At 39.9% G+C, this 17,720-nt stretch overlaps 1 protein-coding gene across 1 annotated transcript in view; it reads left to right on the top strand.

Annotated features, from left to right (window-relative positions):
* Positions 1-17,720, top strand: part of LOC126480996 (cancer-related nucleoside-triphosphatase homolog) — a 73,443-nt gene that overhangs the window by 36,255 nt on the left and 19,468 nt on the right. Inside the window, exon 3 of the mRNA XM_050104442.1 lies at positions 8,141-8,243. Within this exon, the coding sequence (XP_049960399.1) occupies positions 8,141-8,243 (103 nt within the window). The remainder of the gene's footprint in view (positions 1-8,140; positions 8,244-17,720) is intronic.

The following is a 17,720-nucleotide window of genomic DNA, read 5'->3' as shown; positions in this document are numbered from 1 at the left end:
CAAGATGTCACATGTGATACATTTTCCATGAGACACTCTGTTTTCTAACACACAAACAACAATCCTCCTAACCTTCATACACACAACATCCAGTACATCACTGCAAGAATAATACTGGATCTTGAAATGAAATATGATAATTGAACATACATTTATTGCAACCTGCATGCCAGCACATCGAACAGGAACACTGTAAAGTTATGTGGCAACCTGCTACATTATTATTGTTGTTGTTGTTGTTGTTGTGGTGGTGGTGGTGGTGGTGGTGGTGGTGGTCTTAAGTTTAGAGACTGGTTTGATGGAGCTCTCCATGCTACTCTATCCTGCGCAAGCCTCTTCATCTCCGAATAACTACTGCAACTTACATCCTTCTGAATCTGCTTAGTGTATTCATCTCTTGGTGTCTCCCTAAGATTTTTACCCTCCACGCTTCCCTCCAGTACTAAATTGGTGATCCCTTGATGCCTCAGAATGTGTCCTACCAACCAATCCCTTCTTCTTGTCAAGCTGTGCCACAAATTATTCTTCTCCCCAATTCTATCCAATACCTCCTCTTTAGTTACGTGGTCTACCCATCTAATCTTGAGCATTCTTCTGTAGCACCACATTTCAAAAGCTTCTATTCTCTTCTTGTCTAAACAGTTTATTGTCCATGTTTAATTTCCATACATGGCTACATTCCATACAAATACTTTCAGAAGAGACTTCCTGACTTAATTATATACTCAATGTTCACAAATTTCTCTCTGTCAGAAACACTTTCCTTGCCGTAGCAAGTCTATGTTTTGCATCTTCTCTGCTCCGACCATCATCAGTTATTTGCTCTCCAAATAACAAACCTCATTTACTACTTTAAATGTCTCATTTGCTAATCTAATTCCCTCAGCATCTGCCGATTTAATTTGACTACATTCCATTATCCTTGTTTTGCTTTTATTGATGTCCATCTTATATCCTCCTTTCAAGAAACTGTCAATTCCGTTCAGCTCATCTTCCAGGTCTTTTGCTGTCTCTGACAGAATTACAATGTTGTCAGCAAACCTTAAAGTTTTTATTTCTTCTCCGTGGATTTTAATTCCTACTCCAAATTTTTCTTTTGTGTTTTCTTTACTTCTTGCTCAATATACAGATTGAATAACATCAGGGACAGGCTACAACACTGTCCCACTCCCTTCTCAACCACTGCTTCCTTTTCATGCCCCTCAACTCTTATTATTGCCATCTGGTTTTTGCACAAATTGTAAATGGCCGCCACGCAGGATTAGCTGAGCAGTCTAAGGCGCTGCAGTCATGGACTGTGCGGCTGAGCCCGGCAGAGGTTCGAGTCCTCCCTTGGGCATGAGTGTGTGTGTTTGTCCTCAGGATAATTTAGGTTAAGTAGTATGTAAGCTTAGGGACTGATGACCTTAGCAGTTAAGTCCCATAAGATTTCACACACATTTGAACATTTTTGTAAATAGCCTTTCGCTCTCTGTATTTTACCCCTGCCACCTTCAGAATCTGATAGAGAGTATTCCAGTCAACATTGTCAAAAGCTTTCTCTAAGTCTACAAATGCTAGAAACATAGGTTTGCCTTTCCTTAACCTATCTTCGAAAATCAGTCAGGGTCAGTGTTGCCTCGTGTGTTCCAACATTTCTATGGAATCCAAACTGATCTTCCACGAGGTCGGCGTTTACCAGTTTTTTCATTCGTCTGTAAAGAATTCATTTAGTACTTTGCAACCGTGACTTATTAAACTGATAGGTAATTTTCACAGCTGTCAACACCTGCTTTCTTTGGGATTGAAATTATTACATTCTTCTTGAAGTCTGCGGGTATTTTGCCTGTCTCATACATCTTGCTCACCAGATGGAGGAGTTTTTGTCATGACTGGCTTTCCCAAGGCTATCAGTAGCTCTAATGGAATGTTGTCTACTCCTGGGGCCTTGTTTTGACTTAGGTCTTTCAGTGCTCTGTCAAATTCTTCACGCAGTATCATATCTACCATTTCATCTTCATCTACATCCTCTTCCATTTCCATAATATTGCCCTCAAGTACATCGCACTTGTATAGACCCTCTATATACTCCTCCCACCTTTCTGCTTTCCCTTCTTTGGTCATCATCATCATCATCATCATCATTTGCCCACAGTGTTAAATAACGTACTTCATTGTTTCCCATGTCTTACTCTGCTTCAGTGGTGGTTGTTTCTGCATGGTGCTAGCACAATTTATTAAAATAATTCACACTATAAACTGAGCTGTAACAGTAAATAATTTCGTGTTTGCCAATGCAAGTCCAGGAATGTGTGCTGTAGACCATACGTGCAAGGTGTAGTGCCTTCAATCATTTGAGTGAGTGTCGCCTGGCATCAGGCTGCCAGTAGTCAGTGGCAACTGTATGAAGAGGAAAATCTCAAGCAGAGATCATAACTGTAACTGTAACTAGTTTCGGAAAGTTTTGCTATTATTGATAAGTTAGAAAGTGAAGCAAATTATCTTTGAACTTCCTTCAGACAAATACTTTTAGTAGACATATATAATTCAGTTTTAAAAAAATAAAAGAAGAAATGGCCTTGGACTCTCCATTTTACATTTATACAGTGTTGTGTAAACCCTAGACCACGAGCAACTGTAGCACCTGAACAGCTAAAACAAAAGGTATACTTTCTCTAGAAATTACTGAATTCTTAAATATGTGCCAGTTCTTGCTGATGGCCCACTGTAGGATTCTGAGAGGTGGCCAGTTTTATTGTTGCCTCATGTGAATAACTTGGACTTTGTCTTTGCAGTGATGACCAGCTGGCAGGTAGCTAGGTTTTATCCCAAAGACTGTAGGTATCTATGTAGTGCTTGATCAACTAGCCTTCTAATACTGAGCCACAGGGCCACTAAATGCTACTGCCTTCAACCTGAATTAAATGTTTTGAATTCCTTCATGAGGTACAACACTACTGCCTCTTTTCCTGGTTTACTGAATATGTAAATCTTCCTACTTGTGTTAGTTACTGTTTGGTAATTATTGCCACACGTGTCTTGTGGTCACTGATAAAAGTTTTGATGTGGACATCTTCAAAGAGATTAGGTGTTTTTGTTACCAGTAGATCTAATATACTTACATCACGAGTGGAATTTGGGCTATCTGTTCAAAATTGTTTCCAGAAAAAGCATTTAATGTTGTTTCACTGGATGCCTTATCATGCACACTGCTGACAGAACTATTGCTATTGCACTGGATTGTTTGATGATTTAAGACTGCTCAGATAATTACATTATGATTATGAAGATATGTACTGGTGTGCTGAGGTCTTCTCTGTTTATGATTGCCCTTGATACTGAGTCTTCCCCAAGCAATCTCACTTACGGCTTCCATTACTATCTCTGTAGATTTGAGTCTCTTGTTTACTGTGACACACACACCACCTCAATTCACCATTAGCATAACCTTTCAATCTACATTTACATTTATCTCAAACATGTGGCTGCTATTAATTTTGGGTTGTATCCACATTTTTGCACCTAGAATTATGTGAGCTCCACCGCTCTGTAGGTGTGCTTCAGACTCTGGCACCTTGTCACAAATGGTTCGGCATTTGACCACTAGACTCGCCTACAAATCAAACAATGAATATCATGATCATGATACAAGAGGTAAATATGATATTGACAAAGAAGAAATAAAATGTCTCATCATGGTGCAGAGAGGAGTACATTATTCAACCATAAACGTATGCAGTAATCTCCCAGTTCATGTTAAATCAGTCATTGGGGATATGAGTAAATTCAAAAAACAGTTATACATTATCTTTTGAATAGTTCCTTCTGTTGTTTACAGAAATTTTATGACAGTGTGTAATAATTAGTGAAATGTGCTTAATTTTAAGCATTCTCATAATAACTGACTTGGTAGCACTGGTATATCAACTGTTTACAGAATGATTTCTATGTGAATCAGAGTGTAAGCTTTATAATTTGTTTGTGTAACTATTGTCTCTTGAACACTTGAATCTCCTGTATCTGTTCACATACAATTAGACTGTTAGCCTGATAACCATTTATGTGCCAGTTTGGTTATTACTGTAATAATCTGACATATTGTGCTTCTTAGTGATACATTCACATCAAGGATCCATGGAACTCAAAAATAAATAAGTAAATAATAAATTATGTAGGTAACATTTCTTTGGATCTTATACAGATACTTTGGGACCTCTTACAGCTTTCATTATCTGGACTGGACAGACATTTGACTAATACAACATACCTTGGCATATTGTACAGTGTTCTAGTTGGGTAGCAGCCTGTGATGTATAGTGTGTGAGCCAGTTTGAAGGTTCTTAAGGACTCTCATTCTTATCCCTTGTTGCTATTTCCTTAAAGAGCTGCACTTTTCACCATATATTTGAACTGCCAATGATTAACAGACCCCTACCATTTTACATGTAGTTCCCCAGTGCAGGACACAGCATGGTGCCCAACAGACAAACCGCATCACCCTTATTTAGTTTCAGTTTCTTGTATAAACTTCATGTGGGTTGTGTATGGATTCATTGCAGGGGTACAGACAGATAGTCTTGCAAAGATCTTTTGAACTCGTTTTCTGAAAATTGTCTTGGACATCTAGTGCCACAGACCACATGCAATGGAAATATTTTAGGCCTTGTAGCTACAAACAGGCCTGACCTAATTGACGGCATAAGTATAGAGACAAGGATTAGTGACCGTGATATCATCATAGCAACTTTTGTTACTAAAGTTAGTAAAACACTCAAGAAGGCTAGAAGAGTATTTCTGCGAGGGAGAGGGAATAGACACTTGTTAGCATCACACTTAGACAATGAACTGACATCATTTAGTTCGAGCATGATAGACACGGAGGAATTATAGGAAAAGTTTAAATGGATTGTAAACCACACTCTGAAGAAGTATGTGCCGAGTAAGTGGATTAAGGACAGAAAAGACCCATTGTGGGTTAACAACTAAATTTGAAAAATCCTGAGGCAGCAAAGACTGTTACACCCTCAATTCAAGAGAGAATTCGCAAATGACTACAGGCTAAAGTTAATAGAAATTTGTGCTTCTGAAAAAGATCAACACACAAGGCTTGCGACAACTACTGCCATCATACCATAGCAATAGATCTTGCTGAGAACCTGAGAAATTCTGGTCCTACATAAAATTGCTAAGTGGGTCTAAGACTTCTATCCAGTCACTCATCGACCAGTCTGGTGTGCCGTAGAAGACGTCAAAATTTTGCATTTATGAAAACGTTCATGCAGGAGAATCATACAAACAAACCATCATTTGACTATCACACAGACTCTTGTATGGAGGACATAGTAATAAGGATCCCCGTAATAAGGATCCCCGGTGTAGAGAAACAACTGAAAGAGTTGAAACCAAATAAGTCACCAGGTCCTGATGGAAACTCAGTTCAGTTTTACAAAGATTACTCTACAGCATTGGCCCCTTACTTAGCTTGCATTTATCGCAACTATCTTGTGCAGTGAAAAGTCCCAGGTGACTAGAAAAAAGTGCAGGTGACTCCTGTATGTGAGAAGGGTAAATGAACAGATCCACAAAATTGCAGACCAATGTCCTTAACACTCATTTATTGCACAATCTTTGAACATATTCCTAGTTTGAATATAATAAATTTCCTTGAGACATAAAAGCTTCTGTTCACAAATCATCACAGTTTTAGAAATCCTGTGAGCTATGGATGAAGGACAATAAGCAGATTCTATATTTCTAGATTTCCGGAAAGCATTTGACACAGTGTACAACTACAGACTGTTAACGCAGGTACAATCATATGGAATAGGTTCCCTGATATGTCAGTGGCTCGAAGACTTCTTAAGTAACATAACCCAGTATGTCCCCTTGATGGCAGGTATTCATTAGAGAAGGGTATATTCAGGATGCCCCAGGGAAATGTGATAGGACTGCTGTCATTCTCTATATACGTAAATGATTTGACAGACAGGATAGGCAGCAGATGCTCTATCCATCTGAGCCACCAAGGGCACAAAGTATAGTGCGACTGCAGGGACTTATCCCTTGCAAACTCCGCTTGAGACCCACATTCCCAACTTAATGTCCACACACTACATTCCTAGTGCCCCTGCCCATTACACTCATTACTCACCACAGACAATCTTACCGAGTCCCGTAAGAGTGGACATTAAGTTGGGAATGAGGGTCTCATGGGGAGCGTGCAAGGGATACGTCCCTGCAGTCACACTATACTCTGTGCCCTCAGTGGCTCAGATGGATAGAGCGTCTGCTATGTAAGCAGGAGATCCCAGGTTTGAGTCCCAGTCAGGGCACATATTTTCAACTGTCCCCATTGATGTATATCAATGCCTGTCAGCAGTGTAGGGTCTTGATTTAATTACCATTTCATTCTAGAGCACTGCATGGTCACCGATGGTATCTGTTCTTTCGGACATGTCCGAAAGAACAGATACCATCTTCGTATCAATTGGGAATCACTGGAGGGAGTGTAAGTCTCTTTTTGAGGAGTGCTGTTGAGCAAATGTAGAGAACTGGCATTTGAGGCTGATTACTGAATGATTCTACAGCCGCCAACATACATTTTATGTAATGGCCGCGAAGATAAGATTGGAGAGATTAGGGCTTGTATGGAGGCATGTAGATAGTTCTTTTTCCCTTCCTCTATTTGTTAGTGGAACAGAAGGGGGAAAAGACTAGTAGTGGAACAGACTGCCCTCAACCACATGCTGCACAGTGGGTTGCAGAGTATGTATGTATATATAGAAGTAGATTCAGATGTAGACATGACTGGCAGGTGAAATTTTGTCATTGTTTAGTTGGATAACACTCTTTCAGCACCCTTATTTTAACACAAATATAAAATAATTGAATAGCTTGGTAATTAACATAGTCCATATCAAGACAACTTGTAAATCCCTGTTTATGTAACACAAATGTGAGTGTTCCTCTCTTCCCATTCATTTAGTTATACATTTGCCAGAAAAAGGCAGGTTATATATGCATCTGCTTTTTTTTATTTATTTGAAGAGAACTGAAAATGAAACAGCTGCAGGGATGAATTTTCTTGAGTTAGCACCTAATTGATAGTGAAAGATACCAGACGCGAAACTTAAGATAAAAATGCTACACAAAATTAAACATAAAGGGTTATGTTGTTGGGGTTGGGGGAGGGTGATATATTACAAATTTCAGTAAGAGAGACTGCCTCAAACCTGTTAGATGTGTGGTTGTATGTAGTACCCTGTGTTCTACCTGATCTCTGCCTCTCTTTTACTTTGCCACTTGACCTGCCACCGGCATACCAGTCATTTAGTTGGGGGAATAGTGGCAGATCTTATACTTCAAATAGAGGTGGTATTAGTGGAAGAATAGAGATGGTATCAATGGAAGAGTATAGTTCATAAGGTATCTTTGGTGTTTCTTGTATGTGTTTCTCAGTAGCTCTCCCTACATACCCATTCACACCAGCTTCCACTCACTTGACAGCAGTCAATGTGTTAGTTGCTTATTTAGTTTCAGTTTCTCATATAAACTTCATGTGGGTTGTTTATGGATTCATTGCAGGGGTACAGACAGTCAGTCTTGCAAATATCTTTTGAACTCATTTTCTGAAAACTGTCGTGGACATCTAGTTCCACAGACCACATGCAATGGAAATATTTTAGGCCTTGTAGCTACAAACAGGCCTGACCTAATTGATGGCATAAGTATAGAGACAAGGATTAGTGACCACAGTGTCATCATAACAACTTTGGTTACCAATGTTAGTAAAACAGCTTACAAACAGCTACTAACACAATAGTAAAAAGTAACATTAAACCAAGAGTACCAATTTTCTTTTGATTTCTGGATCTGTTATGCCTCAAGGATCACAGGTTTTTTTTATATATATGATGTAAGCACAACAAGGGACTTTATGTTATAACAAGAGAAATGTTTGAGTTGAAATTTGTTTATTCCCTGAAGCTGCTAAGATATTCCACTTTCATCCATTTGGTACAAAAAAACTGAATGTTTTCATTCACATTTTGTCATTTTTTTCCAGCTTTTCTTTTTATCAACTTATCGTTTGTAATTTCTGTAACATTCTCTTTCTAGTCATCATCCACTATTTAAATAATACTTTTTTTTTTTTTTACAGAGGCAAGCAGATTGAGAGAAGCCATCCTGAATACTGTGTTGGCCAGTATATTGTTAATGTGAAGTCTTTTGAAGCTGTTGCATTGCCCGTATTTTGTGATGTGGTAAGCTAATGTAACAGTTGATCTGCAGTAATTAACATTCAAGATCAGTAGCCTGAAATGCAAACAATTTTCTTTATAGTAAAACAAAGCACCAAGTATGGATAAATAGCAGATTTATTGATCCCCTTCTCTTGCTCTCCTGCTCTTCCTCCTCCCCCTCCCCCTGCCCCCCTCCCCCTCCCCCCGCCCCCCTCCCCCTTCCCCCTCCCCCCTCACTCCTCCCCCCACCTTCACCTCTCATCTTCTCCCCTTTTCTCTCTTTGCCACTGAGAGTTAATATCTTCTTTTTTTGTTATATCTAAAATTAAAGCTTCTCAAAAAACATTTGCTTTCAAGCATTTTACCACTTGTTTAGGTTTCTTCCTGTTTGTCGTACATAGACTTTGTGAAGAATGACTGGCTGCACTAAAGCGTGTCTGTACATTGTAATTAGCCTGATAATGTCTTTGCTGTGCCTATGAGAGTAAACTCTAGGTGGCTGAAGTATATTCAGGGTGGTCCATTGATAGTGACCGGGCCAAATACCTCACAAAATAAGCATCAAACGAAAAAACTACAAAGAAGGAGACTCATTGAGCTGGAAGGAGGAAACCAGATGGCGCTATGGTTGGCCTGCTAGATGGCGCTGCCATAGGTCAAATGGATATCAACTGCGTTTTTTTAAAATAGGAACCCTCATTTTTTATTACATATTCATGTAGCACGTAAAGAAATATGAATGTTTTAGTTGGATCATTTTTTTGCTTTGTGATAGGTAGCACTGTAATAGTCAAAAACATATGGCTCACAATTTTAGATGAACAGTTGGTAACAGGTAGGTTTTTTAAATTAAAATACAGAACGTAGGTATGTTTGAACATTTTATTTCGGTTGTTCCAATGTGATACATGTACCTTTGTGAATTTATCATTTCTGAGAACACATGCTGTTACAGCATGATTACCTGTATATACCACATTAATGCAATAAATGCTCAAAATGATGTCCGTCAACCTCAATGCATTTGGCAATATGTGTAACGACATTCCTCTCAACAGCGAATAGTTCACCTTCCGTAATGTTTGCACTTGCATTGACAATGCGCTAACGCATGTTGTCAGGCTTTGTCAGTGGATCACGACAGCAAATATCCTTCAACTTTCCCCACTGAAAGAAATCCGGGGGCATCAGAGCCTGAGAGCGTGTGGGCCATAGTATGGTGCTTCGACGATCAATCCACCTGTCATGAAATATGCTATTCAATACCGCTTCAACTGAGCTATGTGCCAGACATCTACCGTGTTGGAAGTACATCGCCATTCTGTCATGCAGTGAAACATCTTGTAGTAATATTGGTAGAACATTATGTGGGAAATCAGCATACATTGCACCATTTAGATAGCCATCGATAAAATGGGGGCCAATTATCTTTCCTCTCATAATGCCGCACCATACATTAACCCGCCAAGGTCGCTGATATTCCACTTGTCATAGCCATCGTGGATTTTCCGTTGCCTAATAGTGCATGTTATGCCACTTTATGTTACCGCTGTTGGTGAATGACGCTTCGTCGCTAAATAGAATGCATGCAAAAAATCTGTTGTCATCCTGTAATTTCTGGACAGAACTGTACACGACGCTCAAAGTTGTAGCCATGCAGTTCCTGGTGCATAGAAATATGGTACAGTTGCAATCGATGTTGATGTAGCATTCTCAACACCAACGTTTTTGAGATTCCTGATTCTCGCACAATTTGTCTGCTACCGATGTGCGGATGAGTCACGACAGCAGCTAAAACACCTACTTGGGCACCATCATTTGCTGCAGGTCATGGTTGACATTTCACATGTGGCTAAACACTTCCTGTTTCCTTAAATAACGTTACTATCCGGCGAACGGTCCATACACTAGGATGATGACGTCCAGGATACCAAGCAACATACATAGCACACACCCGCTGGGCATTTTGATCACAATATCCATACATCAACACGATATCGACCTTTTCTGCAATTGGTAAACGGTCCATTTTAACACGGGTAATGTATCATGAAGCAAATACTATCCGCACTGGCGGAATGCTACGTGATACCACGCACTTATACGTTTGTGACTATTACAGCGCCATCTATCACAAAGCAAAAAACGTGGTCCAACTAAAACATTCATATTTATTTACGTACTACATGAATATGTAATAAAAAATGGGGGTTCCTATTTTAAAAAACGCAGTTGATATCCGTTTGACCTATCGGGCCAACCATAGTGCCATTTCGTTTCCCCCTTCAAGCATGATGAGGTTTGGGGTATGTGATAATGGATAACTCACAAGCATTGAATCTAACTGATGAAACAAGAAAGTTTAAAAATACGGCCTATGAAGTGGGCTAAAGGGAATACAGACATTTAAAACATGAGATTGACAAGAAGTGCAAAATTGCAACCCAGGAGTGCTGGGATGAGAAATGTAAGGTTTCAAGTGCATGTATGACTAAAGGAAAGATAGATGTAGCCTGTAGGATTGGAAAGACCCTTGTAGCACCAAGGAGCACTTGTATGAATATCAAGGGCTCAGATGGCAAGACTGCTGAGCAAAGAAAGGAAGGCTGAAATGTAGAGAGAATATATAAGTCCCACTCATGTAAAAATCTGTACTGCTTTGTGTACCCAAGGTACACGCCGAGAAGAATTTCAATGACCTTGAGATTTCCCTATTCATGTCAGTTTTATTTCTCATACTGTGAAAGTGTGAGAAGCATTTTAAAGTCTTCACATATCTCCTTCAGATTAACTTTGTGAGCAAAGGGATAAAAAGGAATTTTTTCCCATTGTGCAGAAAAAGAAGTGATGTGTGACTAATTTCACTGGAATCTATCAAGAAGTGCCACTCTTTTCCACAGAGAGTCTCGGTAATGGATTCAATATTGTTTCTTGGAAGTAGATTTCTGAACTGAGGACGATGTTTGACAATCCCTTGTACACATTTTGATTATTTTTCAACAATTAAATATGTAGAATATTTAAGTTAAACCACAGAAGAATAACTAATAAACAATGTACCATATTTGATTACTTTGATAGATAGCGGGTAGCACTTGTAAAGGGAACCCAATTAATAATGTTGGCGAGTATTAGGTGATGAATGTAGGGGCTATGACATAAGGATATAGATAGTGTGACATATGGATATTTGGGCAGCGTGCATGGCTGGCTCAAGTGGTTGAGGTGACAATAAACTACCAACTACTGCTGATGTCAAAGAACTCACTGTCAGTGAATAAATTTCGAATGCTGTGTTTTGTTCAACAGAACTATGCTATGTTTTGTTCATGGAGATGATATCATGTAGCCTTTTGTGTTTAACACTCATAATTGGGGGGGAGACAAAAATCCTCATGCCACCTGAGAACAAGGCCATTATGAAAGTTCTCAATAACTTTGTGTGTGGACTGGTGTCATACACAATTGTTTGATCAACCTTAACAAGATTCCCCCTGAGCTTAAAGGCTGTATCTATACAATTAACATTCAAAAGTGCTGTCAGAATTGCTGGAGGTGGTGCCCCTTGTAATCCATCAACACAGTATTAGTGCACTGCAGTGTCTCCTGTGGCTGCTAGTAAGCTAGTTCACTCAACTATTGGGAAATAGCTAGATACATCGCATAATATCATCTGTTCTTGTTGTGACTGCTTTTTGAGACATTATTTTGTCTATATAAGTAAAGTAAAGGTAAAGTCCGCGGCACAAGCCTGTGAGTGGGCTATTGGGTGGCTGTAGGCATAGTATGGCCTTTCTTCACCACATCACTAGCAGGGGGATGGTGGTGGTCCAATTGTCCTGGTCTCCATTTACCCCCAGGAGAGAGCCCCTGTACTCATCTGATAGCAGGCCAAATGGACCTGTGGCTGTCATGGAGGGACTGGAATGATGAAAATTTCCCACTCCTACCAGGGATTGTACCTGAGGCCTCCAGGGCTGGAGTCTAGTTCTCTGCGTAATGTACCATCACAGCCACTTGATATATTTGCATGAAATGGTCAGGAATCTTTTTATGGTTAGTTTAGCTTATACACCCTTATGTATGCAGCAAAATTGTTACTTTTTCCTTATTTAAGAGAGTCTGGCAATTTCAGCTTTCATTAATGGCTAGGACTCATTATATTTGTCATATTGGCTGAATATTCTGCTACTGTGTGATGTGACTTCACCAATACATAATTATGATCACAATATAATTAATAATTCCATTGCAATTTTGGAAAAACTAATGGCCCATTTTGGTAACTTTTATGACCTATTATATCAACCAAACTTTCAGGTATTTCTTCTGTCAGGGATGTGGTTCAAACCACCATATGAATAATAACTAAACTAACTATTTTAAAAACTGGGAATCCTTACTGTGTCAAGAGAGTATATCTATCAATCTCTTACGCATATCAGGAAAAGTGTTAGTAAGTATTTCATTAATAGTTCTATACATAATCATGGAACAAAATTCAGTTTGAACTTATATTTACCAAGGATAAAACAAACAAAATCTCAGAAAACAGTGTTTTCTAAAAAAAAAAAAAAGTAGTAAAATTATATATTAAATTGTCCAAGGATATCAAAAAAGAATACCTAAATGCATGTTTGAAAAGGCAACTAGTACAAACTTCATAAGTAACTGAATTACACAATTAAAGATCACACAGAGAACTCAAAGTAGTGGTTAATACTGAAAGTGGACAGCTACAGCACCCTTTCGCAATACATGATCACAGTGTAATGCTTCTACTAGAAAATCATGTGCCAAGATATATGCCAGTAATATCTTGCCATTCTCCTGAGCTCATTATCTCATTAATCATGAGGAGATGATGACTCAGTTTTCCAGACGGACTGAGTAGAGGGACATTACAACTGTACAAGGGCTCAGTAACACTAACAACTAAGTAATTGTGAGTCAACATCAGTTTGTCACTACATAAATAGCAGAGTGCAAGTTAGATTTGAATATGGCTCATCCGATCAAAAGGTGTTTCTTCCTGCACTGTTGCTCTGGCCCCTTATAGAAGCATGGATCATTCATGAGGCACCTTACTTTAGGGATGACAAAACAGTGAAATAATTAAACAAAGCAATATATGGGTTGTGATTACTAAAGGAGGGAAGCATTAAGAATAATATCCCGTAGGGTAATAATGTGGTCTACAACCAAAGGATTAAAGTTTGATTATTTGTTTATTCGAATCTCTCTCAAATTTATTCCGATTGGCAGCCTCGTATAGGTTGTTACTAATCTTAAGATACCAGAAACCAAAATGATTAATTTTGAAGTGCAAGCAGAGCATTCATAGACCATAACAAATGTGAACTAATAGCACAGAGCCATGCATCAAGTCACTGAAAGTGCAACAAAACCTTAAAGTCCAGCTGGTGTGTACAAGTCTTAATACAGAAACAAATTCATTGCAGTTGAAATATTCGATCAGTTTTAGTCCAACCATGAGTGCGCCGTGGTCCCGTGGTTAGCTTGAGCAGCTGCAGGACGAGAGGTCCTCAGTTCAAGTCTTCCCTCGAGTGAAAAGTTTAATTTTTGTAGACTTAGAGAAAGCTTTTGACAATGTTGATTGGAATGCTCTCTTTCAAATTCTGAAGGTGGCAGGGGTAAAATACAGGGAGCAAAAGGCTATTTACAATTTGTACAGAAAGCAGATGGCAGTTATAAGAGTCGAGGGGTAGCAGGGGTTGGGAAGGGAGTGAGGCAGGGTTGTAGCCTATCCCCGATGTTATTCAATCTGTATATTGAGCAAGCAATAAAGGAAACAAAAGAAAAGTTCGGAGTAGGTATTAAAATCCATGGAGAAGAAATAAAAACCTTGAGGATCGCCGATGACATTGTAATTCTGTCAGAGACAGCAAAGGACTTGGAAGAGCAGTTGAACGGAATGGACAGTGTCTGGAAAGGAGGATATAAGATGAACATCAACAAAAGCAAAACAAGGGTAATGGAATGTAGTCGAATTAAGTCGGGCGATGCTGAGGGAATTAGATTAGGAAATGAGACACTTAAAGTAGTAAAGGAGTTTTGCTATTTGGGGAGCAAAATAACTGATGATGGTTGAAGTAGAGAGGATATAAAATGTAGGCTGGCAGTGGCAAGGAAAGCGTTTCTGAAGAAGAAAAATTTGTTAACATCGAGTATAGATTTAAATGTCAGGAAGTCGTTTCTGAAAGTATTTGTATGGAGTGTAGCCATGTATGGAAGTGAAACGTGGACGATAAATAGTTTAGACAAGAAGAGAATAGAAACTTTCGAAATGTGGTGCTACAGAAGAATGCTGAAGATTAGACGGGTAGATCACATAACTAATGAGGAGGTATTGAATAGAATTGGGGAGAAGAGGAGCTTGTGGCACAACTTGACTAGAAGAAGGGATCAGTCGGTAAGACATTTTCTGAGACATCGAGGGATCACCAATTTAGTATTGGAGGGCAGCGTGGAGGGTAAAAATTGTAGAGGGAGACCAAGAGATGAATACACTAAGCAGATTCAGAAGGATGTAGGCTGCAGTAGGTACTGGAAGATGAAGAAGCTTGCACAGGATAGAGTAGCATGGAGAGCTGCATCAAACCAGCCTCAGGACTGAAGACCACAACAACAACAACAACAACATGAGTCAATGTCCATAAGCATACAGAGTTTCAAAATATTAGCAGGTCCTGAACTAGTGCACATAGAAATATTTCTAAGCTCGAAATAATACTTAAGCCTCTGATAAAAGGATATATCACATCTCTTGGGCCTTTATAATGTTGAAAGATGCTCTTGAAATTTGAAGAAAGTTTATTTAATTATTAGCTAAGTTTTGGAGAAATGGTTTGTGATATGTGCAGGTGTGACAAAAGATGAGGACGCATCACATCTACAAGGCAGGACAGTGAGTTAGCATTACAGCAGTACTCATCTTGCAGACTAGGTCATCCAGCACCTTCGTGCTTTTCTCTCTTTGCACCCTTTTTTCTTGCAATGGTACAACACCTGAAACCTAGCACAGTAGCCATTCCCTTGTTGGAAGGGGGGGGGGGGTGGCAACAAGTACATTGCACTGTTATAGACCCCTGACCACTCACAGATCTTACCATTGATACCTGAGCTGGAAACTCCAAGCCAAGGAGCACATGTCCACCATGGCTGTGGCATGGGGACTTAGGGCAACAGTCTACTGGCCAGGTAAGCATTACTGTGGCCAGGCGGCACCAAAGGAGACAGCTCCCATTTGGAGTGGGAATTCCTTTTTGAATACAACACCTTTGTTCTTCATTGAATATCTTGAGGACAGGTTTGGGAAAGCGGTAGTGATTTCAAAAATGAAAAGTGGCTCTGTTCTGCTTAAAGCAGCCTCCTCAACTCATTTATGGGCACTGCTCTCCTGTGACAAGCTGGGTGATATTCCTGTAACTATAATCTGCCCTAAAACTCTGACATGGTACGAGGCATCATTTTCCACTGAGATCTCCTTTTACAGACTGATGACGAGTTGCATGCTAATTTGAAGTGACGAGATGTGCATTTTGCCCATCGTGTCCAGCAAGGACCAAACGACAACATCTTGGCCTTTGAAGGTGACTCATTGCCTGAGAAGGTCAGAGTGGTTGTGTGCAGCTGTGATGTCAAGTCATATATTCCTCCTCCCATGCAGTGCTACAAATGTATGCAATTTGGACACATGTCTTTGCACTGGAGTGCCAGGCCACTCTATAGGGATTTTGGCCATCAGTTGTTCATGAACGCTTCCTGTGCCCCCTCCTCCCTCCATCTGAGTCAACTGTGGGGAGCAGTATTCACCGTGTCACCAGATTGCACTGTTTTCAAATGCAAAAAATCCAGGAATCCAAGGCCCTTGACCATCTCATATATCAAGAGGCCAAGAAGAAATATGATTGCCTGCATCCTGTGCATATGATAATGATGTACACTACTGCTATGTTGATATCGTTCACTTGAATGACTGCCACCACACCCCATATCTTCTGCGTTTGGCCCTCAGAGCTGCCTGACTACACCCACTCCCCTAGTGGTGGGGGTCCTCCTCACACTGCCTCCCTGACACCATCTTTGTGTGTGTTGACTCCCTCTCCACCCTATCCACCAGGCATGTTATTTCCCACCTCCAGCCGGAGAAGCAATGCCCTCGTCCAGCACCACTTACCAGAAAGGGTTCCCTCGAGATGCTCTCTTCCCAGGACCTTGCTGATCTGCAACTGGACACCAGATGGTGGTTGAAGCAGACACAGGTTGCAGGTCGTAAAGCTTTGAGTTCCTCTTCTGTCCCATAAATTGCAGAAATCTAAATCATCTGATTATAAGAAGTAGTCTTTAAATAGGGGAAAGATTCTGAGCCCATGTTGACAGACGCAATGTGTTCTGCCTCTGTATCTGAGGCAGTGTTCCTGGTTACTCTTATGGCTCCAGACCTCCCCACTTAGCTTCATTTGGAGCAAATGGGTACTGATAAAGTATCTTCACAACCAGTAGCAGCAGGTGTCACTGAGGCATTTGGTCCAATCATGCCCCCCACAGGATACTGATAGTGTGATCCTCCAGTGAAACTGTAGCAGTTTCATCTACCACCTGGATGAGCTATGACATCTTTTGTGCACTTCCCTTGTTTTCTGCATCACCAGGAAACTTGTCTCCTAGCAATGTGGACCCCTACCCTCCACAGCTGCCAGGGCCATTTTAACAACTACATGTACTATGAAAGGACATCGGCTGGTGTTTGCTTGTATGTTCTGGACTGTCTACAGCAAACACATGCCACTCAACACAACTTTCTAGGCTGTGGGCGTTCATGTGACGATATCTCTGGAATTAAGCATCTGAAATGTGTATCTCCCTCCAAATGATGAAATGTCCCACAACATGTTGTATGCAGTGTTTTCTCAGCTCACTTAACCCTTTGTAATACTGGGTGATTTCAATGCCCGAAACACTTTGTGGGATGGAACTATGACCACTGGCTGTAGTAAAGCTTTTGAAAACTTCTTTGCAGAGATTGATCTTTTCCTTTTGAATGCTGGTGTTCCCACACTTTCAGTGAGGCATAATAATAATAATAATAATAATAATAACTGGACACAGATCACAAGTATATACAACATTTATTACCAGATACCCAGAATTAAAATTTTAACAGAACAACAACTAGCTGATCAGATCCATGTAATAATCAAAAATTACAGGATACCCCAATCAGAATTAGAAAACATCAAACAAGTACAACAAATACTGGAACAAAATAATGTGCAATCAGAAGAGGAAGAAATACAGTAATGGACTCAAACATCCCAGAGCAAACAAACAAAGAACAACACGCATCAATTAAACAATCAAAGGAAAACGAAATCTTAAGACAGCCACCAGAACAAGCACAAATAGAACACGAACTGACACACATGTTAGATATAGAAGAAAAATTTCAGCTGACATATATAGAATACAAAGACA

Source organism: Schistocerca serialis, chromosome 5 (genome assembly GCF_023864345.2).
Source record: "Schistocerca serialis cubense isolate TAMUIC-IGC-003099 chromosome 5, iqSchSeri2.2, whole genome shotgun sequence".
NCBI classification, from domain to species: domain Eukaryota; kingdom Metazoa; phylum Arthropoda; class Insecta; order Orthoptera; family Acrididae; genus Schistocerca; species Schistocerca serialis.
This window is presented reverse-complemented; position numbering and strand designations above follow the sequence as displayed.